The sequence below is a fragment of the Bolinopsis microptera genome, chromosome 7, assembly GCF_026151205.1.
Source record: "Bolinopsis microptera isolate Bmic1 chromosome 7, MBARI_Bmic_1.0, whole genome shotgun sequence".
Lineage (NCBI taxonomy): Eukaryota > Metazoa > Ctenophora > Tentaculata > Lobata > Bolinopsidae > Bolinopsis > Bolinopsis microptera.
Genome location: NC_087078.1, coordinates 8,845,570 through 8,871,974, shown reverse-complemented (window position 1 = coordinate 8,871,974; position 26,405 = coordinate 8,845,570). Strand labels below are relative to the sequence as shown.

The 26,405-nt window shown below is 37.0% G+C and overlaps 4 protein-coding genes across 5 annotated transcripts; all 4 read left to right on the top strand.

Annotated features, from left to right (window-relative positions):
* The first annotated feature begins 1,929 nt into the window (after positions 1 to 1,929).
* Positions 1,930 to 4,194, top strand: LOC134818489 (uncharacterized). The gene has a single exon (XM_063828078.1). It carries the CDS (start codon positions 2,416 to 2,418, stop codon positions 3,484 to 3,486), a length of 1,071 nt encoding a protein of 356 aa, XP_063684148.1. The 5' UTR covers positions 1,930 to 2,415; the 3' UTR covers positions 3,487 to 4,194.
* Positions 4,195 to 10,613: 6,419 nt separating this feature from the next.
* LOC134818297 (ATP synthase mitochondrial F1 complex assembly factor 2-like) lies at positions 10,614 to 14,131 on the top strand. The gene is made up of 3 exons (XM_063827792.1): positions 10,614 to 12,743; positions 13,419 to 13,688; positions 13,880 to 14,131. The coding sequence occupies exons 1-3, from the start codon at positions 12,337 to 12,339 to the stop codon at positions 14,004 to 14,006; spliced, it is 804 nt and encodes a 267-aa protein (XP_063683862.1). The 5' UTR covers positions 10,614 to 12,336; the 3' UTR covers positions 14,007 to 14,131.
* A 217-nt stretch (positions 14,132 to 14,348) lies between these two features.
* On the top strand, positions 14,349 to 16,985 carry LOC134818296 (peroxisomal trans-2-enoyl-CoA reductase-like). Its single transcript, XM_063827790.1, has 6 exons — positions 14,349 to 14,435; positions 14,633 to 14,748; positions 14,947 to 15,121; positions 15,640 to 15,828; positions 16,007 to 16,119; positions 16,522 to 16,985. Exons 1-6 carry the CDS (start codon positions 14,381 to 14,383, stop codon positions 16,705 to 16,707), a joined length of 834 nt encoding a protein of 277 aa, XP_063683860.1. The 5' UTR covers positions 14,349 to 14,380; the 3' UTR covers positions 16,708 to 16,985.
* Positions 16,986 to 17,156: 171 nt separating this feature from the next.
* LOC134818517 (DNA repair and recombination protein RAD54-like) lies at positions 17,157 to 26,324 on the top strand. 2 transcript variants are annotated; one of them, XM_063828126.1, is made up of 16 exons: positions 17,157 to 17,275; positions 17,514 to 17,588; positions 17,735 to 17,791; positions 17,951 to 18,014; positions 18,206 to 18,378; positions 18,483 to 18,677; positions 18,809 to 18,992; positions 19,090 to 19,396; positions 20,534 to 20,742; positions 21,539 to 21,646; positions 23,463 to 23,586; positions 23,822 to 23,961; positions 24,604 to 24,770; positions 25,030 to 25,145; positions 25,365 to 25,437; positions 25,697 to 26,324. In XM_063828126.1, exons 1-16 carry the CDS (start codon positions 17,273 to 17,275, stop codon positions 25,811 to 25,813), a joined length of 2,112 nt encoding a protein of 703 aa, XP_063684196.1. In that variant the 5' UTR covers positions 17,157 to 17,272; the 3' UTR covers positions 25,814 to 26,324. The 2 variants fall into 2 exon arrangements, with proteins under 2 accessions (XP_063684196.1, XP_063684197.1); XM_063828127.1 differs by having other exon boundaries at positions 17,170 to 17,275; positions 18,206 to 18,382; positions 18,487 to 18,677; positions 25,697 to 26,229.
* The last annotated feature ends 81 nt before the right edge of the window (positions 26,325 to 26,405 follow it).

The window sequence follows — 26,405 nt, the reverse complement described above, 5'->3', positions numbered from 1 at the left end:
GAAAGAAGACTTATTGTTGTACCTGCTAATGAACGTGAAGCTAACAATGCTGTTAAGAAATACATCCAGAAAGATAATGTCACTGTGGTCGGGTTTGACTGTGAATGGAATTCTCGCGGGAATTATTACCAGGGTTATCGGTTTAACTGTGACAGTTATAGTGAACGAGAGGATGTGTTTGATGTAGCGGTGATACAAATTGCAACCAATGAATGTGTTATCTTGCTCCAGACTACATTATTTGAGTGTGCTAACACTTTACCAAAAAGATTGTGTGATGTTTTAATTGACAGATATATCGTCAAGGTTGGAGTTGATATTGAGAAGGATATAGGACGCTTGGACAGTCAGTTTTATAATAGCAAGATGACCAGCCATGGTGATGGTAGATATACATGTTGTAGGGGATGGTTGGATCTTCGCTGCCTTTTGGTTACTAAAATGTTCTATGGAGAGTTTCTGTCTCAAGAATTTTATGGAATCGAAAGAAATACCGATGAAAAACGTGCTAGTTTTATGCCAAAATTAGGATTAGAAACACTAACTTCAAATTGCTTAAGAAAGAAATTAGATACAACTTCTATGAGATGTTTCAGCGTAGATTGGGAGCTAACAGATTTATCTGAAGATCAAAAGTTATATGCTGCTGCCGATGCATCTACTTCTCTTGAAGTATTCCATGCTTTAAATATGTTAGATGACAAGTGGCATTCTAAAAATGTATTCCCACCTGGAGTTGTTATAGTGTATGGGGATTTATTACCCCAACATGACCTTAATCCGAATGTAAAGTGGAATTCTGCTGTTGAAGTCAAGTATGATCATAAATGGATACGAATCTTTTGCCTAGACATAATCAGCTTTTGGAACCCTGTTGCTGATTTAAGTGCATACTTTGGTAAGTATTTTAATGGTAGAAGGGTCGTATCAAGTGTTCGTTTTAATCACATTATGGACGATGAATTTGAGAAAGTCCTCGATATGATTCCTCGCAGGAAAAAATTTCATGTTCGAGTTGAAGAGGCTTTTATAAAGATTTTAAAATTTTTAATCGCCACTTTATTTTTTAATTTATTGTTTTTGTTTGTCATTAAAATTTGGGAGACGGCCCCAACGTGAATGTGGCTCTTACTATGTGTTGGTTCAGCCGAATAATTTATTATTAAATTATATTTAATCAAGTTTATTTTTCTTTTTTAGTTAGTTGTCATCCGGCCACACAATAATCAACTTATATTGCAGCCCCATTTATCAATTAGTATATCGAAATATGTCATTGTAATTTTGCATGGCTGAAATGTAACGCTTGATTTATATATAATAATATAATATAATTTTCAAATAAAAAACTATCTTTGTGTTATTTTTATCAAGTATATTTTGTAGTTTTAGACTATGATCAACCCTCTAAAATATGAATATGTGATGTGACAATTGGGAGGGAAACGTCCTAACAACAACCTGATAGAAATTTAGCCGTGTTGTGGTCTTATGCAAGGTCGCAGGGGGGGGGGGGGACTCTGAAGTGGTATGCGATTTCATTTGTCGAGTTTTCCCTTTATTACTGTTAATTATGTGAATTCAGCTAACCGTATCATGTCAAGATGGTGTTGATTATATTGTGTTTAAATCTGCCCAAAAAACTTTAACAGGTTGAACTGTTTCTTGTGATCAAATTTAGTATTAATGACTGTACAATAATTTATGTTTGGTTTTGTGACCAGTTGTAACTGACCACCATCACTTTTTAAATTGCACAAACACGCCAAGGACCGTATGGAAATTATGTTTATGCAAAAATTAAATCAATCGTAAGTATCAGGTATGAATAGTGAACACATCATTATATAATATTATAATAATTATTATTTATTTTTTGTATCCACAGAGCACTTATGCTCTTATGTCAAACTATTAAAAACTTTTCAGTGATGAATCTTTATGACGTTGAAGAAAATCGAGCCATAATAATTCCCAGAGACGTAATAGAAGCCAATTCAGCTGTAAAAAAGTGCATCATTGACAAAGGCTCCCCTGTATTTAGGACTAGACTGTGAATGGAAGAGCAAATTTGCTAGTTGTCCTGTAGCATTAATCCAAATTGCTACAGAAGAACAATCAATCTTGTTTCAAATATGTAGGTTTGAGAGCAAACATAGGCTCCCCAAACTGTTATCTTCAATCCTTCTGGATGAAAGAATTACTAAGGTTGGAGTTGGTATTGAGGAAGATGTTAGAAGAATTCTACTTCAGTTTCAAATTCCTGTTAGGGGCTGGTTAGATTTGAGATGCCTTGCTGTTCGAAAAGACTTTTTCTCGTTATTTCTGGTTCAACAATTTCAAAACTTCGAATTAAAATTGTCACATGATGCTCCTCTTACCGACTCAATTGTTAAGGGTAGACGAAGCAGTTTCATGCCGAAGTTAGGCCTTGAAAAGTTGGTTGCAGATATTTTGCATCGGAGCCTGCCTAAGCTATTTAAAATACAAGTGTTAGGTAATTGGGAAGCATTTGAACTATCCCAGGATATGAAGATTTATGCTGCAGCAGATGCTGCTGCTTCATTAGACATATTCCTCGGGCTTGATGAAGCCAGACATTGTACTTTGGTGAATACCAATTACAATCTCAGATGGCTTTCAGTTCCTTCAAACGATCTCACTTGGAGATTGGTCATTGAAATGCCTTATATTGACGGAGATGTCCGACAATCATGTCTTGACATTATCTCCCATAAGGTTCTGCGTCAGTGGAGACCAATTTTAGCTGATCACTACAAACGTTATCCTAGTAAAAAGGTTAAAAGGTCCAAAAAATCTCACGATCGCATTTCAGTTTCACCTAGTCCACTTGAAAAAGCTTTGAATAACCAAATTCCGAACTATTTACAAGATTCACAACTTCACAAGGAAGCTAATAGTACTCATCCAAGTTCATCATACCATCGTTTACAGCTCGCAAAGACCATGCAGCCAGGGTTCCTCCAAGACGTTAGCTTTGTTCCCCACAACTACCAGCAAGATTCCCCCAGATATTTACCACAACCACCGTCAAGTGTTACAATTAACCTAAACTACAGACCTCCTTGTCACAAAAAGGTTAAAATGTCTCACAAACTTAGCACAGCCCGATCACGTAACGTTGCTCTGACTAGAACGATTTATATCGATTCACATGATGCACACCTTCACAAGGAAGCTAATGGTTCTCACCCTGGTTCGTCAGACCCTCATTTACAATTGAGAGGGCCAGCCGAGATTATGCAGCCAAATTTATACCAAGACGTAAGCTTTGTTCCCCACAGTTACCAGCAACCGTACCCTACATTTGGACTACCACCTCCACCACCAGGCGTTCCTATGAGCCAATACCACCGAGACAATGTCATGTTCCATCCCCAGTTCGGATTGCCAGGACTCCCTCAGCCTCAATTTCTAGTTCAGATGCCACCAGAGATTAGCTTCACTCCTCATTCATACACTTAAAACACTAGTTCATGGACCAGGTGCAGGAAAGTGCACCAGATTGGGTATAATTTCAATGGTTCAGGAAGAAAATACCAAGGAATACTCACTTAATAGAGTTGATTGTTCTCACCGAAATCCTACAACCCTCAATTATACCTCATTCTGAGCGGGGGGACCATGCACTTAGTAGTTAGTACTGGACGTGACGTTTGGGTGCAGGTGGTGGGTCATATTTTCGACGTCATGTCCACAACTTAGTACCTGATCGTCCCTGTTCTGAAGGCAAATCGTTACTTTCGTTTTCTGTCCCCATGTAAAAGGGATTTTTGATCATTTCATTCTGTGTCAAATTTATGACAGAACTTTGTTTTTTAACTGTATACTGTATAATGTATTTAATGTATAGTATAGAATGAATTTAGACACGAAGGGTGTATACTGTATAGTGTATTATGTATATATATAAACCTTATTTGCAAAATTCTATTTATTCGCAGTGATGCACTATTCCCATTCGTTATTTATCACTTTGATTAATGTCTGATGTATGATTTTTATGATTTTCTGTAATTTCTAGTTATGTTTTTCAGTCAAAGCCTATTATCTGACGTTATTTGAGGGACTTACTCTGGTATAAAACCCTATAAAAAGATTTAAATTGTTGTTTTGGAATTGTACATAGCATTACAAAATTATATTGTATGATAAGCTTTTTTTTACGGTTTGTGACCATCTGAGTCTATTCATTCAAGTTCTTGTAAAAACATCTTGCATGCGTCACTGATAAATGTATCCAATGCGTACTAATTTAAAATCCTATTTTGATTTAGATCATATTATACACAGCTAACAAATTAGCTGAAAGAATTTTTTCGCCCTCTGTCAGCTGTCATATTCATTATTCATGGTGCCGAAACATTTGGTTTTTTAATCTATTGTATACTTTTCAGGAATGAATCTGTATGATGTTGAAGAATGTCGATCTATTATAATCCCCAGAAATAACGACGAAGCAAATGCTGCTGTGCAAAAATACATCATTGATAAAGATATCAATGTGTTAGGACTGGATTGTGAATGGAAGACCGGGCGTGCTAGGTCTCTTGTAGCATTGATCCAAATTGCGACTGAAAAACACGTACTCTTGTTTCAAGTATGTAGGTTTGAAAACGAACGTGTCCTTCCTCTACAATTGGCTAAAATACTGCGAGACAAAAGTATCATACAAGTTGGAGTAAACATTCAAGAAGATATTAGACGGATCCGTTTCAAATTTGGAGAGTCTGTCCTAAGCTGGTTAGATTTGAGATGTTTTGCAATTGAAAATATGCTGCTAAGTGAAAATCTGCTTCTGCAACTGGAGGAATACGAATTAAAACGGACTAAAAACCTTAAATCTTCTGTTGATGTCAAGGCCAAGCGTGTAAATTTCATGCCAAAACTAGGGCTAGAAACACTAGTTGGAAGTTGTTTGGGTAAAGCCCTGCCAAGTGTTGGGTGAATGGGAGGCCTGTGAACTAACTCAAGAACTAAAGTTGTATGCTGCAGCAGATGCTGCGTCGTCACTAGACATATTTTATGCACTAGATGTCAAGATAGGTCACAATCCTAAAACTACAAAGGACTCTAAGTCTTGGTTATCAGTTCTTGAAAAGCCCTATAATCATAAACAGATCAGATTATCTTGCCTTGACATGATATCGGAGGTAGCCCCGAGTTGGATTCAACCTATTTTACCTGACTACTATGGACGTTCATACAGCAAAAGATCTAATATCGCCTTGAAATGCACTCAAAATCTAGAAGAAAATCTTGTTGTTGAAGTATCAAGTGCAACTAGTGGAGACGATGACACTTTTGTTGAGGAGGGAATGTTTTTATATATAATCAGACAATTGTTTGAATTGTTTGAATTTGTTATTAGAACTTGTCATATCATGGTGCTTGCTTATATTTTCATACTGATTGTTATCGGTACAATTACTCTCAAATTAATGTTTTGATGGAGTAATCATGTAAGAAATTGCGAGAAATAAAATAATAGTTTTAAGTTGTTTTTTTTTAAGTTTTTTGTTATTACGTTTTCTTTAGTTATTTATTTTGTTTACATTTTTATCGAAATTGTTCATTTGATGTTTATAATGTTAGTTTTAAATGGTTTTGCCTCATACCGTTATTTTTATATTATAACGTAAATTTCATTCATGTTGGGAAGTTTGTTACACATTTTATTCAGCTATCGAGTGCCTATTGATGTAAATGTTGTTTAAGTTCGATTTAGTAGTTTAAGGGTTTAATCAAACGTATTTCTGTTTAAGTTTTATTGATTATTGATTATTGATTATTCAAGCAAACTAAGTAGCGTGTTACTTGGATGTAAAATTAAAAACGAATATAAGTATCAAATTATAATTTACTTTCGTAAAATTTTAGTTTAGACTGCACTGCGTGTAATAAGAAGTTTGAAACATGAAATCCATTAACGTTTTTCATATAATTATTCTGCCTATTTTGGCTTATATGTTGTCTAACCGGGCGAGTGTACATCAAAGAAACTATAAGTTTTAATTCATAAATATTTCCAAGTGCTCGAAATATTTATGAATTATGCATCCTATCTTGGAGCTATATTTTTCTTGTACAGTAATTATCATTTTGTATATACATTTTACAATTCAGGTATGGGTTTGTACGATGTCACAGAAGGACGAACGATCATTATTCCGAAAAATAACTCAGAAGCTAACTATGCTGTACAACAATTTATAATCAATAAAATTAGAGTTGTGCAATATCTTGGACTTGATTGTGAGTGGGTATCGACTAGATCGGCTGAGTATCGTGTTGCAGTTATCCAGATTGCTACGAAAGAACATGTTATGTTGTTTCAAACTTGTAGGTTTGAAAACGAACGTGTTCTTCCTAGTATGTTGTCTTATACCCTGGGCATTAAACACCAAGTCAAAGTTGGTGTCAATATTGAAGAAGATGTCGAACGGATCAATCTTCAATTTGGTGTAACTGTGAGACAATGGCTAGACTTGCGCTGCCTTGTTGTTAGGCGGTTTTCCTTCCTAGATGAACATATTCTACAGCAATTTAAAAATTACGAAGCCGAGCTTTTTAACTATAATGATGACGACCATGTAACGACAAAGCGCAGGAATTTCATGGTAAAATTAGGTTTGGAAGCGCTGGTACTAAGTGTTCTCCATCAAACTCTCCCAAAACCAAAATCTTTACAAGTTTATGGTGATTGGGAAGCATTTAATTTATCTCGTGAACTGAAACTCTATGCTGCTGCGGACGCTGCTGCCTCTCTTGATGTTATATTAGATCTTATGTATAAGGATAACGTACGGAGATATCCTAAGGTGATTAAAATCTTTCTTAGATATTATCCTGATGATAGTTTAATTCGTGAGTTATTAGTTGAAAAACCATATGATCACAAAGAGATCAGATTGGACTGCCTCGATCGTATTGCCAAGTTGGCCCCTGAATTGTGGCAAATCCTACCGGACTACTATGGACGCTCTAATCGCAGAAACGTTGTGGAAAAAGTTCAAACTACGTACGAATGTTCCGAAGACGTGAACAATGTCAGGCCTCCTGTACCTCCACAAAAAAGTGGGCAAAACACGTGCCTCGTCACCATGAAAACCTTTATAGAAATTTTCGCATTCGGTCTTACAGTGATAGGGCTTTACTATTTTGTCACTGTTACAACGCATAAAGATTTCACTTTTGGTTTTTATATAGAAACATTCGTATCATTTCTGAGAGCGATAACACAGAGTTTAGAACAGGCTCTTAAAAGAATTATAAATGAGGATTTCTCTTTTAATATCTATATAGATAAATTAGAAGTATTGTTGAGAGAGTTAGAACCAAAGCTTGAAGAAATTCGAAAAAGTATTATTGAAACATTTAATTTTAGTGAGTTCAAACGAAAGCTTGAAGAAAATTGTAGTCGACCTTGAAAGCACAATTATTAGACGTGGAACGTCGATTAAATTAACTAGAATTACGATCGGGGAAAGAATGTTTTACTTTGATCAGCAATATATTAGTATAGTCGTTACTAAAATAGTTTTTACTGTATCTATCTGACAACTCGGTTAACATGTCGACAATAATGAAAATGATTATTTTGATGTTTTCTAGATTTTTTGATTTCCTACTCATTTTGATCTAATTATATTACTTATTCAAAATTATTCTTAACTTTTAAATCTTGAAATGATTCGCACATGTCAAGATGTTAATTACGTTATTTACCTGTAAGACGTGCTATTAGTTTAATCAGTCAATAATAATGTTTTGATGATTTCTAACTGGTTTTTATACGACTTAATCTTTTTAATTTTGATATTTTCATTTGAATATTAATATTTTTTGTATGTGCTCATGATACTAATATAGTATAATATGATTGCTTAATAAACCTACGAGAAACTTCAGTGCTGTCCTTTAAATGTGCCATAAGTTGAGTTAAAATTCAAAATATACTATATAATTATTTTGTTGGGCTAAAATTTAAATGGCGTTTGTCAAAAAATGTATTTTATTTGAGTGGTTGTTCCTGGGAGCTGATTGGTCAATGTTTTTAATTTGCCATCAGCTGAGTTGATAAAATGATATTTATTATATTTTCGTACTATAAAATTTGAAATTATCTAATAGATTTTCAAGTAAAAAATTGTGGTACAATTTCAAATTGCTCTTTGTCAGAAAGAATAGTGATTTATATAATTGGTTGTAGCTCAAGCTAATTGGTCACTAATTAGCTAATTGGTCACTAATTGGTCACTTTCTAGTGCCAGTCTAACCACGGGAACCAATAGCTTTCATAATATTATGTGTATTGTATATGGACACGTTCATTTGAGTTTGAGGATATTGGTAAACAAAAATAATAGCGTTTTCGACGATAGTGGCTTAATTTTGACATCTATTAACCTAGCACGTTCAGAAGTTCTGAACATTAGCCACGTAACCCATACTCCCATATGCACTGCTCAGAAAGAAAATCTATTGTTGTTAGGTACTATAATGCTTCAAATGTCACATTTTGTGTGACTTATTTAACTGCAGTTGTCTAATTATCATTCCTTGGTCTAAAATATAGTAGATTAGGTCAATTTAACAATTATGATACAACATTGGTTAAAGGGCACGGATCGAACGGTTACAAGGCAATATTTGGGTAACTTTGTCACACTCAGAATAATATACCTCTATTCTACTGTGAGGTGTCCTAAAAACCCTTTAAACTCATTATCTGATGGTTGATCTACCAATCATAGCCCTAAAATATGTTGTTTTGAATAGTTAGCTAATATAGGCACTTGGTTATTGGAAAATGAGGTTAATTCTGTCACAATATATGGAATTTTACATTTTTTGCGAATTATTTATATCTGATTTTGGTTTGAAAGGCGGGAAAACTTTATATGATGACAATGTAGTTTATGCAAGTTAAGATCAGTTGATGTTTACATTGTCACAAAATTGATACGAAATCGTAAATAAGTTAAAAAAACAATGAATATAGAATAAAACAGTCTCTTATAATAACTCTTATAATAACTGATGTGACAAAGTAAACATGTCTTGCCCCTATTTTGAAGATCTATATTCTATAACTCTATTAGAATTCAACATTCTTTCAGAAAAAATTGGTAGAATATTGTCCAGAATATCAGAGCTTAAGTTTGACAATTTTAGGTTAAATTCGTCAAAGTCACTAAAAATGTGTCAAAATTAACTTTTCCTGCCCTAACAATTTCAAGATAGTGTAAAAATTAGCATAGGCTGCTTTATTATCTATATAGATCAATCCAAACTACAAAAAAATATATGTTAATGTGATGACGATTACCTAACTCTTATAATAACTGATGTGACAAAGTGAACATGTCTTGCCCCTATTTTGAAGATCTATAACTCCATTAGAATTCAACATTCTTTCAAAAACGATTGGAAGAATATTGTCCAGAACATCAGAGCTCAATTTTAACAATTTTAGATTAAATTGTCAAAGAAACTGAAAATGTGACAAAATTAACTTTCCCTGCCCCAACAATATCAAGATAGTGTGTTAAAATTGGCATATGATGCTTTATTGCCGATATTAATCGATCCAAACTACGAAAAAGATCTGTTAATCTGATGACGATTACCTAACTCTTATAATAACTAATGTGACAAAGTAAACATGTCTTGACCCTATTTTGAAGATCTATACCTCTATTAGAATACTATGTAACTTTATCATCAAAAAAATTTCGATAAACTAGTTATTTTGCCACCAAGGAGCTAACAGAGTAACAGAGTTATAATAATTTTGTTGTGACGAAATTACCCTATTTTTGACCATGTTGCGGTAGTTTAATTGTGACACTGTACATATTACCACCTGATAATGATTTATGTGACTGGTGCATGGTACTAGCAGTGTTGTTTGATCGATAGTACGCAATATAAGGGGTTTAAGCTGGTATATCATTATTTGTTCAATTTCACACATGTTCAGATATCATAAAGATTATGTGACAAAGTAAACTTGGTTGTGCCTTCTGTGTTTTAATTCTTTACGACAATATGATATAATAACAATTCCCAGCACTTCCAGGCCATCAAATAAACCTACATTACTCAGCATTGCTTATGACTTTATGAGGGTGCCCTAAACATTCATCACATATTTTCTTTAATGTGTGACAGAGTAAACCTGAGTGCACCATCTAACGAAAAAACTCGTCAAATATGTAGGTAATGGTCATATGTACCCATCCAATCAACTGGACACCCAAAAATTTGGTCATAAACGGCGGCAAGGGGTCCATATTTACTCCGTCACATGTTTATAGTGTGACAATGTAACCATTTCCGTGCCGGCCGTATTTAAGCGATATCTTATCACCTGATTAAGATATCGTTATGTGACAAAGTTAGCCTGAAGGATGAGACGATTATCCTAACCATCAAGGGTTTATGTAATTTCATAGTGTGACAAAGTCAACTACACTGTGCCTTTTAATAGGGTCACTTATATTTACCAATATCCTCAAACTCAAATGAACGTGTCCATATATCAAATTCAAATTCAGTAAAATACGATGAACAAATCTCCTCTTTCCAGGAATGACATTAGAGGAGTACCACATTGAAGAGACTCGGACTATAATAATCCCCAGGAACGACAAAGAGGCTAACCTAGCCCTACAATGGTACGTCATCGATGGAGAGCACTCTGTGATAGGACTAGATTGTAAATGGGAGACTAAAGGTGTCTACGATGTAGCCGTGATCCAAATAGCAACAGCAGAACATGTCATCCTGTTCCAAGTGCGCAGATTTGAAACTGAATATTGGCTTCCTGATCAGTTGTCTTCCATTCTCCTGAATGAAGGTGTTGTGAAGGTTGGTGTTGATATTGAGGAGGTGGTAGTGAGAATCCGTCGTCAGTTTCAAATATCTGTTAAAAGCTGGTTGGATCTGAGGTGCCTTGCTGTTGGCAAAGAATCCTTCTCCCCATTACTAATCCAACAACTACAATACTTTGAATATTGTTTGGAGGAAGCTGCTCTCTCTGAACCTGAGTTAAAAGTTAAGCGCAGTGGGTTCATGCCAAAGTTAAGCCTTCAACAGTTGGTTGAAGATATTCTGCATCGACGCCTGGTTAAGCAATCTGAATTACAAGTTGATTGGGAGATATTTCAGCTCTCCCAGGAAATGAAGACTTACGCTGCAGCAGATGGAGCTGCCTCGCTAGATGTTTTTCTTGGATTAGATGAAGAAAGACACCGTAGTTTGAGAGACTCGGATTACAATCTTGATTGTCTCTCTGAAAGTTCAAGTGACGTAACTTGGAGATCGGTTATTGAAAAACCCTACCACCAAAAGGAGATTAGGCAAACATGCCTTGACATGTTGGCTGAACATATCATTCCAGCACAGCAGTCCATCTTAACTGACTACTACGGACGTTCTCGTCGCAGGAAGATTGAGACGTCAAACAAACCTGTCTCCACCTCCCCTGTTCCACCGGACACTATTATTACTGGGCCACGTGAGACAGCTTTGGTGCACCAAAAACTAAAATCTTCTGGAAGTGAAGCTACAAAAGAGGCTCAAAGACGAAACTTTGAAACCCTTGGTGAAGATGCTATTAAGAGATTTTTCAGGAACTTAGTTTTGCTTATCAAGGGATTGTTTAGAAGCTTGTTTTACCTAATAGATAAAATTGATAAAATCATGATATTCTCCTTCCTGGCCCTATGTGTGGTAGCTGTAATTGGTATATACATGGAAACATCTAAAAACGGAAACGTTATCAAACAAACTTAAACAAAGAATGCAAAATGTACTTTTGCATCTTGCTAAACAACTTAACTGGAGGAATGCTGTATATTTCTTCTGAAGTTCCGAAAATTCTGGCTTTTTGCCACCTTTGGTTTGTGGTTATTGTATGCAACCTTTAATTTTGACTTAGAGTTTTATTTTTAACTGACATTATTTCATTAATAATTATAGTTCACTTTTGTTTGCTTTAAAATTTGTATACTTGTATAATTATGGCATGTATATTACTGGAATTTATTATTTTCGACATAATATTGTATTAAGAAGATTATATATGATTTGTATTTTTAAAATGTTTTTCACTGTTTCTCGAATAGCCAAGTGCACCTGGCTGTAAAAACTTATGCCTTTATGAAGTCACGAAAGTCTGAAAGTGTGTTGACCCATTATTCAATGTAATAGAACAAATCCATAAATATTTGAAACAATGTGATATTATGTAGTCCTATTTCCTAACTAAAAACCCTCCAGAGTATGACTTAGAATTTGTTAAGCAGAATGCTACTATCAAGAATAATCCGCAACTGCTCTCCCTCCCTCCGCTCCCTTGCCACCTTCTCCAAAGACAACAACAAGTTCTACAAAGAAGTGGATGTCATAACAACAGATGCAGGTTACCAGGTAACCCTTGACAACAAGTCCAACGTTAAAACTCCCCTCAGGAACCTGTTAGTCCTCCCCACGGAGGCACTAGCTAACGCTGTAGCAGTTGAATGGGACTTGCAAAGAGATAGCATTATCTTTGCCCTGATGCCCCTGACAACACTATGTTTTAAAGCAACAGATAAGCCCCATGAAGGAGCGGCTTTAGTGGAGCACATGACAGAGTTCCTGAGAACTGATACAGTATGTTACAGGGCTGGTCCTAAGGAGGACCAGCAACTTCACAGTCTGGAGAAGAGCAGGTACTCTATCAGATACAAATTAAATATAAGTACTATTTTAGAGACAACTTATATATTATACGTACTATTACTCTTTTAGATACAAGTTATATTATCACTCTCCTGATAGATTCGGGAAACTGTATAGTATTTTTCTGTTAATCATTAAAAATGAATAAGATTACTAAAAAGAGATCTATTAACTGTGCAATCCTAAACTAGTGCAATGATTATCTGTCTTCAATGTTCAATTGCCTCTTAAAGTAAACCTTTACCCCAGATGGAACCCCCTAACAAACTATTTTACCCCAGATGGAACCCCCTAACAAACTATTTTACCCCAGATGGAACCCCCTAACAAACTATTTTACCCCAGATGGAACCCCCTAACAAACTATTTTACCCCAGATGGAACCCCCTAATAAACTATTTTGCCCCAGATACAACCCCCTAACAAACTATTTTGCCCCAGATGGAACCCTCTAACAAACTATTTTGCCCCAGATGGAACCCCCTAACAAACTATTTTGCCCCAGATGGAACCCCCTAACAAACTATTTTGCCCCAGATGGAACCCCCTAACAAACTATTTTACCCCAGATGGAACCCCCTAACAAACTATTTTGCCCCAGATGGAACCCCCTAACAAACTATTTTACCCCAGATGGAACCCCCTAACAGACTATTTTACCCCAGATGGAACCCCCTAACAGACTGGTTCTCAGAGCACTACCACGTGCACCTAGCGCTAACAACAGATATCATGCTGACCCCACAACCTGAGCAGACTATCTCCACTATCCGCTCCCACCTCCTTAAACAACACCCCTGGACCCTGCCTGCTTACCACCACTCTACTACTTCTCTTAAGAGCCTGGTCATTTCTATGGCTATGTTGGACGGGGGACTCAGTGCTGAGGAGGCTATTGCTTGTGCTTATCTGGAGAGCGATTATCAGATGGATCGGTGAGTTATATTTCACTGTTTTGAAGTGGAGTTATTTAACTTCTTAAGTTGGTTCAACTTTTAAATCTCTTCAACTTTCCATCAGCTGATTTAACTTCATAATCAGTCAGTTTTATCAATCACAAAACAATCATGCCCCTCTCCCCCCTCTCCTCTTCACACAATTGTAACTCCGACCATCTCCCTGTCAGGTGGGGCGAGGTAGAGTGGGGACACACAATAGACAAGGCCAGACAAAGTGCCGATGTAGCAGCAGCTGTGTTACTTGTTAACGAGATACGGTCTCTAGATGGGGGTCGTCTCCAGGCCTGGAGTTGAGAGGGTCTAATTGAGGACTTTCCTAACGTTGTAGTCCGGACATTCTGAGTTTAATTTATTGATTTATGCAGTTTTTTATTATTTGAGTTTTTGGTTTACTAAATTATGCTCAGATTTACAATCCTCGTTTTTTTCCGTGCGTACTAAAAATTATAACATTACAAAAACAACATGTCTAAAGATTATATCAAAAATTATTGACTCCAAATCTTTACTATCACTTTACTCACCAGTTCATGACATTAAACACACATCATGATCGCCAATACCGAACTCTGCAATCTCACTTAATATCATAATAATATGTGCCAAAAGCTAATAGATCTGCCTGTTCCTAGTAACGTTAAAGTAAAGGTGAAGTAAAACCGAGCAACATGTTACTTTCTTCATTAGTTGGTAAAACTGCTATTGTGACTGGAGGTGGTACAGGTAATTAAGTTATTTTTTATTTGATAACATTTAACGTTTTATCTCTCTGACTCTATCACTTCATTTCTATCTTTTGTTAGATTCTGCAGCTGTAATTAATTTTAGAATTTCTTTTATTTCTACTATTCAGTATGAATAACGTCTGTTTTAGTTGAACATATTATTTCTTAAGCACTGTATAATATTTTCTGTTGCAGGTATTGGTAAAGGTATCACGGAACTGTTAGTACAGAAAGGCTGTAAAGTTGCTATAGCCTCCCGGTCACTTCAGAAAGTAGAAACAGCTGCACAGGAATTTAACGAGAAGTACAAGGTAAGAAGGTTTAAATACCCTGACTCCCTGTTTAGAATTTATATGTTCAGATTGTTAAAGTTAATTTAAACGATGGTAACTGATCATTTGGTGATTATGTGATTATATGATTATATGTTTATATGTCAAAAAATAGTTAGTAGCTCAGACATTTCTGAATATCAGCTATAGAAAACCTCATTTTATCACTCACAACAGGAGAGTGAAGGAAGAGTGATCCCATACCAATGTGACATTAGGAAGAATGAGCAGATAGAGGCAATGTTAGACTCCTTTATCACATCTCACGGTAATGTGGACTATCTGGTTAATAACGGAGGAGGACAGTTTGTAATGCCTGCTGAGATGATCTCTCCTAACGGCTGGGATGCAGGTGAGAGGGAATGGTGTTCGGTTTAACTGAAAACAGCGTTATTGTCTTAGTGTGAATCCAGTTTTATATTGGTGATTGTTGTATTCTCGCGATAGGTTTTAGATACCTTGACTGATTAAATGTTTGTTGTTTACCTTCCTTGTTCATCTGTAAGACAAATCTATTGTGAGAGTGACTTACTGTGAGCTACTCTCTTAATTTCAGTTGTAAACACGAACCTCCGGGGTACCTTCTTCCTCACCCAGTCCGTATTACTAGGGTGTTACTAGGGTGTTACTATGGTGTTGCTAGGGTGTTACTATGGTGTTACTAGGGTGTTACTAGGGTGTTATTATTTTGAGCTAACTCCTCTTAATTTCAGTTGTAAACACGAACCTCCGGGGTACCTTCTTCCTCACTCAGTCCGTATTACTAGGGTGTTACTAGGGTGTTACTATGGTGTTACTAGGGTGTTACTAGGGTGTTACTAGGGTGTTACTAGGGTGTTATTATTTTGAGCTAACTCATTTTAATTTCAGTTGTAAACACGAACCTCCGGGGTACCTTCTTCCTCACTCAGTCCGTATTTAAACAGTGTATGAAAGAGAACGGAGGATCTATTGTTAACATCCTGATGGAACTACACGGGGGCTGGCCGGGGTTTGCTCATAGTGTTTCTGCAAGAGCTGGAGTAGAGGCTCTAGCTAAAACACTTGCTGTTGAATGGGGTTAGTTGGGGTGGTAGTAGTCGCTAGTCAGGCGGTTTGGAGATTTAGAAATTTCTGTTTTAACTGATGATCTGTCTTCTGTGTGATATTTTCATCGTTTTTTTCCCTGGAACTGTAAAATTTCTTATTTTCTTGGTTTCCTCCTCAAACTTAAAAACTCTTCCCACCATTTCATCAGGCGAGTATGGGATCAGTGTAAATAATGTGATACCCGGGATTATATACTCTGATACCGCAGTTCAGAACTACGGTCCTTTCGGTCCCAAGATGTTTAAAGAGGCTATGAAACAGGTGAAAAATAGAAAATTGTAACATCTGGATGTTTTCTTATCAGAGAACAATTATCTTACATGCAAAATGTGTGACATGTCACGTGATCAATGAGTTCAATGATCCGCTAACCCCCCGTGTTACCATGGTAACCCCCCTGTTACCATGCTTACCCCCCTGTTACCATGCTAACCCCCCTGTTACCATGCTAACCCCCCTGTTACCATGCTAACCCCCCTGTTACCATGCTAACCCCCCTATTACCATGCTAACCCCCCTGTTACCATGCTAACCCCGTGTTACCATTGTAAACCCCCGTGTTGCCATGGTAAACCCCCGTGTTACCATGGTAACCCCCGTGTTGCCATGCTAACCCCCCTGTTGCCATGGTAACGTGCCTGGTAACTAAACCCCACTCTGCAGGTACCACAAGGACGGCTAGGAACCCCAGAAGATGTAGCAGTAGCGGTAGTGTTTATGTTAACTGCCCCCTACATTACCGGACACTCACTAGTTGTGGACGGGGGTTCCTCCCTGGGGACACTAGCCTGGTGGAATGTTGTTCATGGGATGATGACGGGTAAAGTTAAAATTGATGATCTTGATTGAGTGTATCTGTTAGATACCTCCGGAGATAGTGACCTATGGTTTTTAGAGTTGGAGATTGTGCTTAATGTCTTGATCGTTAGTAGTGATTGGGTTTTGAAATGGCTACTTTGCTCAGAGTTTTGATTTTTCAAAGCTTCAATTATAAAATGAATTACATTTATATCTTTATGATTTATGAATGTTAAAACGCAAATAGATTAACTTATTAATGTTTTATGGTCCTTGATTTCAGTTTATACTTATTTGATGTTTTATAGATTGACAGATTTGATTTTTATATCCACTTGTTTGATTTCTCCGTTCAGACTGTAAAGAAGCAGAAATTAACCCTTATATTCGAACTCTGTTATTACTTAGAACACAAAACCCTTTTATTCAATTCAAACAATCATCGGTTTCAAGTATTATATGTCCTCCATGATTTCCCTACTCAGTGTTCAGATTAACAAAGTTATCCTCCACAGAATAGCCCATGAACTGATGTAAATCTAACAAGTCTAATAGAACTGAAGTGGGAGCTGAAAGAGATCCAGTCATGTAGTACCGGCTGTTATCTTCTTAAGTTATGGTAAGTTTGTTTACGTGGTCTCTTCTAACTTCTTCTTCCTATTCCTTCAGATTTTAGATCCCGTATTTAGATATAATATAGAGAAATTATCTACTCACTTTATCGTTTTGTTATTTAAGTTTGTTAACATGAGATTTGAGATCTTTTATTTCAATAGAAACACTGCAGTCTTTGCTCAGGATATTGTTTTGTTATTTAAGTTTGTTAACATGTTGTTATATATATATTACTTCACTAGCGGCGGAGTCTGGCGCCGAGCCAATCAGTAAAGAGGAACAACAGCGACACAATATGTTCATCTCAAGTCTACAAGGTTACAACTAGGATATTAAATACTTTCTTTACACTGTAGCCCGCTGTGGTAGAGTCATTCCAGTATCCTAATAATTAGGTTACAGAGGTATCCAATAATTTAAGGCTGGAGGTTTCAACAATATTCAACATCATTATTGTCTCCAGAGGTGTAAAGGAGAGTTTCTGGAGGACAAAGAGAATAATGAATCTTACTCTGCTCATGTAAGTTGTGTATTCTGTATTCACATATTTTGTATTCACATATTAATTATTATTCTGTTGCGGTTACTGAATTAACACTGCCGCTTGCCGTTCTTGATTTTATAGTTAGTGTTCTCAATATCCCTGATACGATAACCATCTACTTTAAAACATCTTCAGGAGGACCTTATCAAGAATCTGCTTTCAAAGCCATTTCAAATCCCAATACCAAACTACGTTGCAAGTAAGTCGAGGAACAAGACTTGCTTATTTTGTGTAACGTGTGCGACACGTGAAAGTTTGCCATGAATTTGTTGTTTTTGTAACGCGCAGAGACAAAGTTGCGTGACGTTAGTCAATGTCAAAAGCGCGCACAACCATTTATATCCTTCATTTGAAGATTTGAAACATTAATATCACATGCTTGCTTTTTAGGCGGGTACCGCAAATCTCTAGGGCTCCGTAAGGCTGGCGTGAAGGTCTCTTTGCACGACCCTGATGCCCCAAATGCTCTAGTCCTCTACAAACCTCCAGAAGATGCTAAAGACGAGGTCCATGTTGTTGTAGATCCGATTTTGGGAGACATTCTGAGACCTCATCAACGGGAGGTTGGTTATAAACCACTCTGCTATTTTTAATTTTGTTTCTCAGATAGATATTTCAGACTTGCTCACCAGGGTAGGCTTTTAGTCCATGAAACTGTTTAACCCAGGGAGTACGGTTTATGTACCGCTGTGTGACCGGTATTACAGCACCTGATAATTACGGTTGTATAATGGCTGATGAGATGGGACTGGGTAAGACACTGCAGTGTGTCGCCCTCTCGTGGACTCTCTTGAAACAGGGACCGGAATGTAAACCTGTTATTGATAGGGTTGTTATTGTGTGTCCTTCCTCTCTTGTAAAGGTACGTTATTCTTTGTAAAATCATTGTTAATAGATATCATAGCATATCAATCATAGCATACTTAGCACGAATTTTAAGTTCAAAATTCCAATACTTACATTTGAGTTGTTAATAGTCTGATATAATTACAGAATTGGTATAACGAGTACTACAAATGGCTGAAAGGGCGCATCACCCCCCTCGCCATTGACTCCGGTTCCAAACAGAAGATAGATGATGACTTGGCTAACTTTGTCACCTCTCGGAGAGTTGTGTATCCGATACTGATCCTGTCTTATGAGACTCTCAGACTTCACATCACTGCCCTGCTCAAAGGTAAACGCACTCCTTACGTACCTGTACAACTTCCTAGTACCATACATGTAATTAAGTTGTCCGAACCAACTTTATTATTTACTTCTCCCAACTTCAGGTCCAATCGGTCTGATAATCTGTGACGAAGGGCACCGTCTAAAGAACTGTGACTCCCAAACCTACGTAGCTCTGAACAAGCTGAACTGCAAACGTAGAGTCCTCCTCTCCGGCACCCCTATACAGAACGACCTGCTTGAGTACTTCAGTCTAGTGCACTTTGTCAACGAAGGAATGTTGGGGTCTATAGCAGACTTCAGGAGGAAGTTCGAGAACCCCATCTTAAAGTCACGTGACTCGTTTGCGTCTGACAAGGAAAAGGAGAGGGGGGAGGCGATGCTGAAAGAGCTGCTCGCTCTAGTAAACAGGTTATTATTCTGAGATTATTATGATCGGTCTTTTTTAAACGTCTTCAACTTCGTTATTTTTCAAATTTTCATATTTATGTAGTAAATATGAAAATTTAAAAAAAAAAATGTTTTTAAGTCAGGAACAAAATAAATGGGACCATTTTTTGTTGTTGGGGACTGGCCCGTGGTACCAGCCAATGTTTACTCAAAAAATATATATAATATCAATGGTAATAAGAAAATCATCCCCGTGGGGCACATGCATAAATATAAAATGTTAAGGAAATCTCAAACTATTCAATTTAGACTCTACCGGTAAAGTATGCAATGAAGGTTTATAACTTAAAGTTTAATTTTCTAATGGTTAATAGGTAAAGATTAAAAACAGTAAAACAAGACTGAGCACTTCAAAATTTGTAGAATTTGTAACTTGATTTGAAATACGCGGCGATAAAAAAGAATGTCCAATGTTGGCAGTGTAAATGATGAGATATGCGACGTTTATTGAGTGATGCAAGTGTGTGCATATAATCTAAGATGTAGAGACAAGGTTATTATCGGCATTTTGGTTTATGTTACGCTTTGATTTTCTTAGTCCTGTTATACAAAATAACATGAAATTAGGCCATTCGTCTTCGATGTTTTCATTTTGCTGATCGATGAGCATAGTTTTTATACAAGTTTTGTAAATGTTCAGGTTAAATAGACTAGGCGGGGAAGTTGCTGCAACATTATATCGGTTTATTGCTAATAATGGACCTTTAAAAAATACTGAGTTGTTGTAGGGGTGTTGACCATACTTTTCTGACCATTGTGTAGTGAGGATAGAATCCGTGTTAGTATTAAATAATGGTGCGCTTTTGGGAATTGTTTTCTTGAGAGACAATGGTACTAGATTAGGAAAGTTTTTCAATTTATGCATTAAAATGAGTGCGTTCTTTACAATGATACTGTGTACTGTCAATATTTTATGTAAATAAAAGCCAGACTTAGTACTTGCTGGGGGGATACCGTCCTTGTACCAGTAATTGACGAAACCAGGTAATACTGCACGAAGGCCCATTTTCTGTTTTACAAAAACCATAATTTTCACAGAATGTTAGAGAGATATTCATGTTTAATTTACTATATCAACAATATCATATATCCACACAGGTGTATCATCAGAAGAACAGCAGCTATCCTATCAAAGTACCTCCCAATAAAAATAGAACAAGTAGTATGCTGTCGGCCCTCTCCCCTACAATCAGCTATCTACACATCCTTTGTTAACTCTAAAACTACTCGAGCAGCTCTGGCTGATAACAAGAAGGCAGCAGTTGGGGCTCTCTCTTCTATCACTAATCTCAAGAAGCTTTGTAACTGTGAGTTAGCACTTAGCACTTAGCACTTTGCACTTTGCACTTTGCACTTAGCACTTAGTACTTATCACTCAGCAATTAGCACTTAGCACTTAGCACTTAGCACTTAGCACTTAACACTCAGTACTTAGTACTTAGCACTTAGCACTTAGCCCTTAGCACTTTGCACTTTGCACTTTGCACTTTGCACTTTGCACTTAGCACTTAGTACTTATCACTCAGCAATTAGCACTTAGCACTTAGCACTTAGCACTTAGCACTTAGCACTTAACACTCAGTACTTAGCACTTAGCACTTAGCACTTAGCACTTAGCACTCAGCACTTAGCACTTAGCACTTAGCACTTAGCACTTAGTACTTAGCACTTAGCACTTAGCACTTTGCACTTTGCACTTTGCACTTTGCACTTAGCACTTAGTACTTATCACTCAGCAATTAGCACTTATCACTTAGCACTCAGCACTTAGCACTTAGCACTTAACACTTAGTACTTAGCACTTAGCACTAAGCACTTAGCACTTAGCACTTAGCACTTAGCACTCAGCACTTAGCACTTAGCACTTAGCACTTAGCACTTAGCACTTAGCACTGTGAGTTAGCACTTGTACTAGTAGTTGTTGGGTCCATTGTTGAGAATGTAGATGTTGATAACTTTTCACCTAAGTTTGAAAAGTTGGTTTATCATTCTTACCAAGTCAATTCACTTCATTTAGATTTAGCCTACTAACCGATTTTATTTCGACTACTCAATGAATTATTTCACATAGTTTGACTCTACTATAACTACTATAAACCCCAGACCCAGCGCTAATCAGAGAGAAGGCCGAAGAACGGGCTCCCGGGTGGGAAGATGCTCTGGATCACCTTGGAAACTGTACCATCAGAAAACTCCAACCTATACTATCTGGTTTGTGCTGCTGTTTGTATGTTTGTTTGTTTGTTGATGTATTTATTTTTCATCGTTCATTTCTCTCTTATCATTTTCTGACCACTATACCTGACTTCACGTTCACTACTGTACTGAGGTTGGTCGTAATCTATCGATAAAGACTTATGTAGTTTTGCATTTTCATTAGATTTCGATATTATTTTATTTAAAAATCAAAAATGTTACTGCGTTATTGTCCCAATGAACGTATGAGATAACCGTAATATCGATCAGAGAAACAAGTGAAAGAATGAACCATTTCCCAGCAAAAATCCTAAATGTTAAACTAGCAAGTCTAATAAGTACTAAGTAGGACAGTAAATTTTAGGGTCGTTACTATGGTTACTAAGTAGGCCCCGTCATTACTCGGATATATCATCATAACTCGGTCCAGCCCCTGTATTACCACACAGGTAGTTATCCTCCCAAGTATGCTTATCACTAGGTTCCAGCCACTGCACACAACTGCTCCCACTCTGCATCATACCCCCACTGTGAGCCCAGGTGAAGTGATAGTTAGTGTTGCTAGGTACACACAGGTAGTTGTCCGCCCACGTGTGGGGATCTGAGGGTTCCACTATTTGGGTGCAGCGCATTCCGCTTATCTTCCCGGAGTAGCTCCACTGGAAACCTGATGTAAAATGAAGGGTTAAAATTAAGGAAATTGACAGGAACTTCCAAGGTAAGGCAGATAAAGTCAGGGAACATTTCATTCAAAATGAAGGGTTTATTTGAAGTATTACAGAAAATAAAGCAGGCGAAAAGAACTTCCAAGGTAAGGTAGATAAAGTTGAAAGACAGGAAATCATTAAGTGAATATTTCGGTAATACAGCTGTTTCCTTTCTCCCAAACTCCGTAGTTAATCAGTATTGGACTCTACCTGGGTTGGCACAGTGTTTCTCCCAGCAGAAGTAGTTGTCCTCCCAGGTATCCGGATCGGAGGGTTCTGTTATCTTAACACAGCTGTAACCAGCAGGGACACCAGAGTAGGACCATCTGAACTGTTTAGGCCACACTGGTAGATCTTGTAGATCCCCTGACACTAGTGGTAGTAGTACGAGTAGCAAACTGAGCGGCAACATTATTGCAGTATAGTAGAAATGAGAGGTTACTGATTGCAATTTATATAGACGAAATGAGAGATTACTGATCGCAGTATATAGTAGAAATGAAAGGTAACTGTTTGGGGATGTTAACTTAGAGACGTCTACTTTATCGTACGGGGTGGTTTGTTGTAAGCACTAAGCAGGTGGTTTCTATTTACTCACTCTGTCATTCTTCAACGTGACCCCAGTTTCTGGACTAGCTTCCCCATTGTGTTCCTCTGTAATGTCTTTGAAGTAACAGTTAATGGGGCACCTGTTGGTGGGAGTCAACTGTTGCTGTCTCCAGTGATAGAGGAACACTCCTTTGAAGTTGAACAGAACGTTAATATTTTATCATTTTATATATTGAGAGAAGGTGAATAGACCGATGAGTTATTTCTATATCAGTCCTATTATTTGTCGGTTTTAGTTTCTTGTTTATATTGAGAGATTCAACCTCAAACAACTATGCGACAAATGACATTAAGTTTTTGTTCAGTATTACTGAGATGTGAACATGACATGTTGTTTATATTGTTTATACTGTTTTATAACATCACTACCGCGGCTCTTGGTCTTTGGAGGATTGAGAGACTGTACGGCGAGTAAAACAACGGGAGCAACTCAAAACTGTGCTGGACTGTATTGTAACGTCCTAATTTCAGGTAAGCTGGCAGTGCTGGACTGTATTTTAACGTCCTTATTTCAGGTAAGCTGGCAGTGCTGGACTGTATTTTAGCGTCCACCAAGTCCCGGACTGATGATAGGTTTGTCCTGGTCTCCAACTATACCCAAACTCTGGACGTGTTCGAACATCTGGCTCGTCTCCGAGGGTACGCTACTATGTTTACTAAATTATCCCTCACTACACGTTTAATATTATGGCTCTTCAGTATTAGAAGGCAGTGAAACTAGCGGGCTGCGATGAATGGGGACTTTTCATCCTATGGCAACATTAAATATATTGACTCTGTTCCAACGCTATATAACACTTTATTGATATATTTATAATATTGTGAGATCTACAATAACACTTCATCCACCTCTTAATATTACACACTCCTACAGGTACCAGTTTGTACGTCTGGACGGCTCAATGACCGCTAAGAAGCGTATGAAGATAGTAGACAAGTTCAATGACCCTGACAGTAAGGACTTCCTGTTCATGTTGAGCAGCAAAGCAGGAGGGTGTGGTCTCAACCTAATAGGTATGGTTACTAAGTTATTATGGTTACTAGGCTACTAGGTTACTGGTTTACTAGGTTACTATGTTACTATGTTACTAGGTTACTAGGTTACTAGGTTACTAGGTTACTAGGTTACTATGTACTATGTTACTAGGTAACTAGGTTACTATGTTACTAGGTTGCTAGGCTACTAGGCTACTAGGTAACTAGGTTACTAGGTTACTAGGTTACGTGTGGGTTGGACCTGATAGGTATAGAATAGAATTCTACATACTGTGGCAAAACACAATATAAACCTAATAAATAATTGATTGAACCACCTTCGCTGTGAAGGACTAAACAAGCCAGAATTTAATTCTGTAAGTAGTAAACCCTACTACTGCCTAATCTACAGTTATATGATAACAGCAAGTAGAATAAATCTGATTTTAACCAAAACACAGGAGCTAACAGACTGGTGATGTTTGACTAATTATATAACTAACAGGAGCTAACAGACTGGTGATGTTTGACTAATTATATAACTAACAGGAGCTAACAGACTGGTGATGTTTGACTAATTATATAACTAACAGGAGCTAACAGACTGGTGATGTTTGACTAATTATATAACTAACAGGAGCTAACAGACTGGTGATGTTAGACTAATTATATAACTAACAGGAGCTAACAGACTGGTGATGTTTGACCCTGACTGGAACCCAGCCAATGATGAGCAGGCTATGGCACGGGTCTGGAGGGACGGACAGAAGAAACCTGTATTTATATACAGACTGCTGACTACGGGAACTATCGAGGAGAAGATATTTCAGAGACAGACTCATAAGAAGGTTAGGGTCGTTACTATGGTTACTAATTACTTTGGTTACTTTAATCGTTGCTTAACGATCAGTGTTGTTCCTGGATTTATAGCGCAACTGAAGGGCAATCTCAGCTCGAAACTCAATTAAGACACTTTTTTCGTGAACACCACATCCGATTACATGAACAATTAAATAAAATACCAAATAACTAAATAAATGTTAATTGTCAACTACAAAATAAAAACGGGGAAAATTCACGCTGTTGAATGCTGACCTTGTGTTACAGAGTTTGAGCAGTGCGGTGGTGGACTGTGAAGAGAATGTTGAGCGACACTTTTCTCTCTCGGAACTCAGGGAACTGTTCAACCTCAAGACAGATACTCTCAGCGATACTCACGATAAGTTAGTTGTTATAATATCTCCGCAAAAGTTCAACAATAGAATCAATGATAACATCCTTTATCTAAATTGTTAATGTTAAAACACAATTGATTATTCGCTCATCATTGCCACACAGTAGTGGTATAATGCAGTTACTAGCTATGTGTTCTTTTCCGTCTTAATTTGTATCAATTCCTCTTTATATCACTCTCTCTATGTTTCTAATACCATTCCCTCCAGACTGCAATGTAAGAGGTGTATTAACAATATCCAGACTAAAGCACCTCCTGAGGAAGCTGACACCACCTGCTCGGTTAGTCATATACCCTTATATGGGCATCACGTGTTTATTGTAGTACTGCTCGGATAGTCATATACCCTTATATTGGCATCACGTGTTTATTGTAGTACTGCTCTTTAAATTATTATTCACTTACTTCAGAAAAAAAGAATTATGGGAATTAACAATAATCTGGCTTGTGTGAATGGATAATACCATATCCAGTAAGATTAAAGCCAATATTCAGGGTATATGGGCTTTAACTTAACTTACAAATAACGGTACATTTCAGGTGGCACAGTGGAATCACACTACAAGTAAACACAAAATAAAGGACTTTGCTTTACACTCAGCCTGGGATACAGCCGTCTCCTTCGTCTTCTATCAGCGATCTCACGAGAAAAACTGATGTTTTATTTTATACGTTAATTTATAAATTGTTGTTGATAATTAATTGTATTTTGTTGAGCCTTCAGTTGTTTGCCTCGTTATTAGTATGACTTAAAATATTTTATCAAGTTGTTTTTAACAATTATTAAATTCATAGTTCATACTGCTGACTAAAGATATTAATTATTATCGCTGACTTAATAGAACCAATCAACCAATGTTAAATGTCTTTGTTGGCATCACATTGTTTGATGAACTTATTCCGGAGTGACATCATTAATGAGTTCTAAACCAAAATATTTGATATTATTTAATTGTAAATATTGACCTCAGAACTCAGAAGACTGAATTTCAGATGCAATTTCGTTGAATAACCTGGCAATTGTTTGAAGTAATATCATGTATTTTGTAACATTAAAAACGGAACATATTTTTAAAACGTTCACTCGTTTGATTCTCCGGTAGTCAAACACAAGCTCATCCATATGGGCATCACGTGTTTATTGTAGTCAAACATCAGCCATGTTGTCAACTGAGATTATAAGTTGTAAGACAAAGAAGGACCAAAATTTAAACCGAGCTTACTACCCCCAAGTAGCATTACAAGTCTT

Coding starts and splice junctions, on each gene's coding strand:
- LOC134818489 (XM_063828078.1), top strand. CDS start 2,416: ATGCCGAAGTTAGGCCTTGAAAAGTTGGTTGCAGATATTTTGCATCGG.
- LOC134818297 (XM_063827792.1), top strand. CDS start 12,337: ATGCTACTATCAAGAATAATCCGCAACTGCTCTCCCTCCCTCCGCTCC. Junction 12,744..13,418: donor CACAGTCTGGAGAAGAGCAG/GTACTCTATCAG, acceptor ATTTTACCCCAG/ATGGAACCCCCTAACAGACT. Junction 13,689..13,879: donor AGCGATTATCAGATGGATCG/GTGAGTTATATT, acceptor TCTCCCTGTCAG/GTGGGGCGAGGTAGAGTGGG.
- LOC134818296 (XM_063827790.1), top strand. CDS start 14,381: ATGTTACTTTCTTCATTAGTTGGTAAAACTGCTATTGTGACTGGAGGT. Junction 14,436..14,632: donor TGTGACTGGAGGTGGTACAG/GTAATTAAGTTA, acceptor TTTCTGTTGCAG/GTATTGGTAAAGGTATCACG. Junction 14,749..14,946: donor AATTTAACGAGAAGTACAAG/GTAAGAAGGTTT, acceptor CACTCACAACAG/GAGAGTGAAGGAAGAGTGAT.
- LOC134818517 (XM_063828126.1), top strand. Junction 18,015..18,205: donor AATACCAAACTACGTTGCAA/GTAAGTCGAGGA, acceptor CTTGCTTTTTAG/GCGGGTACCGCAAATCTCTA. Junction 23,587..23,821: donor CATCTGGCTCGTCTCCGAGG/GTACGCTACTAT, acceptor ACACTCCTACAG/GTACCAGTTTGTACGTCTGG.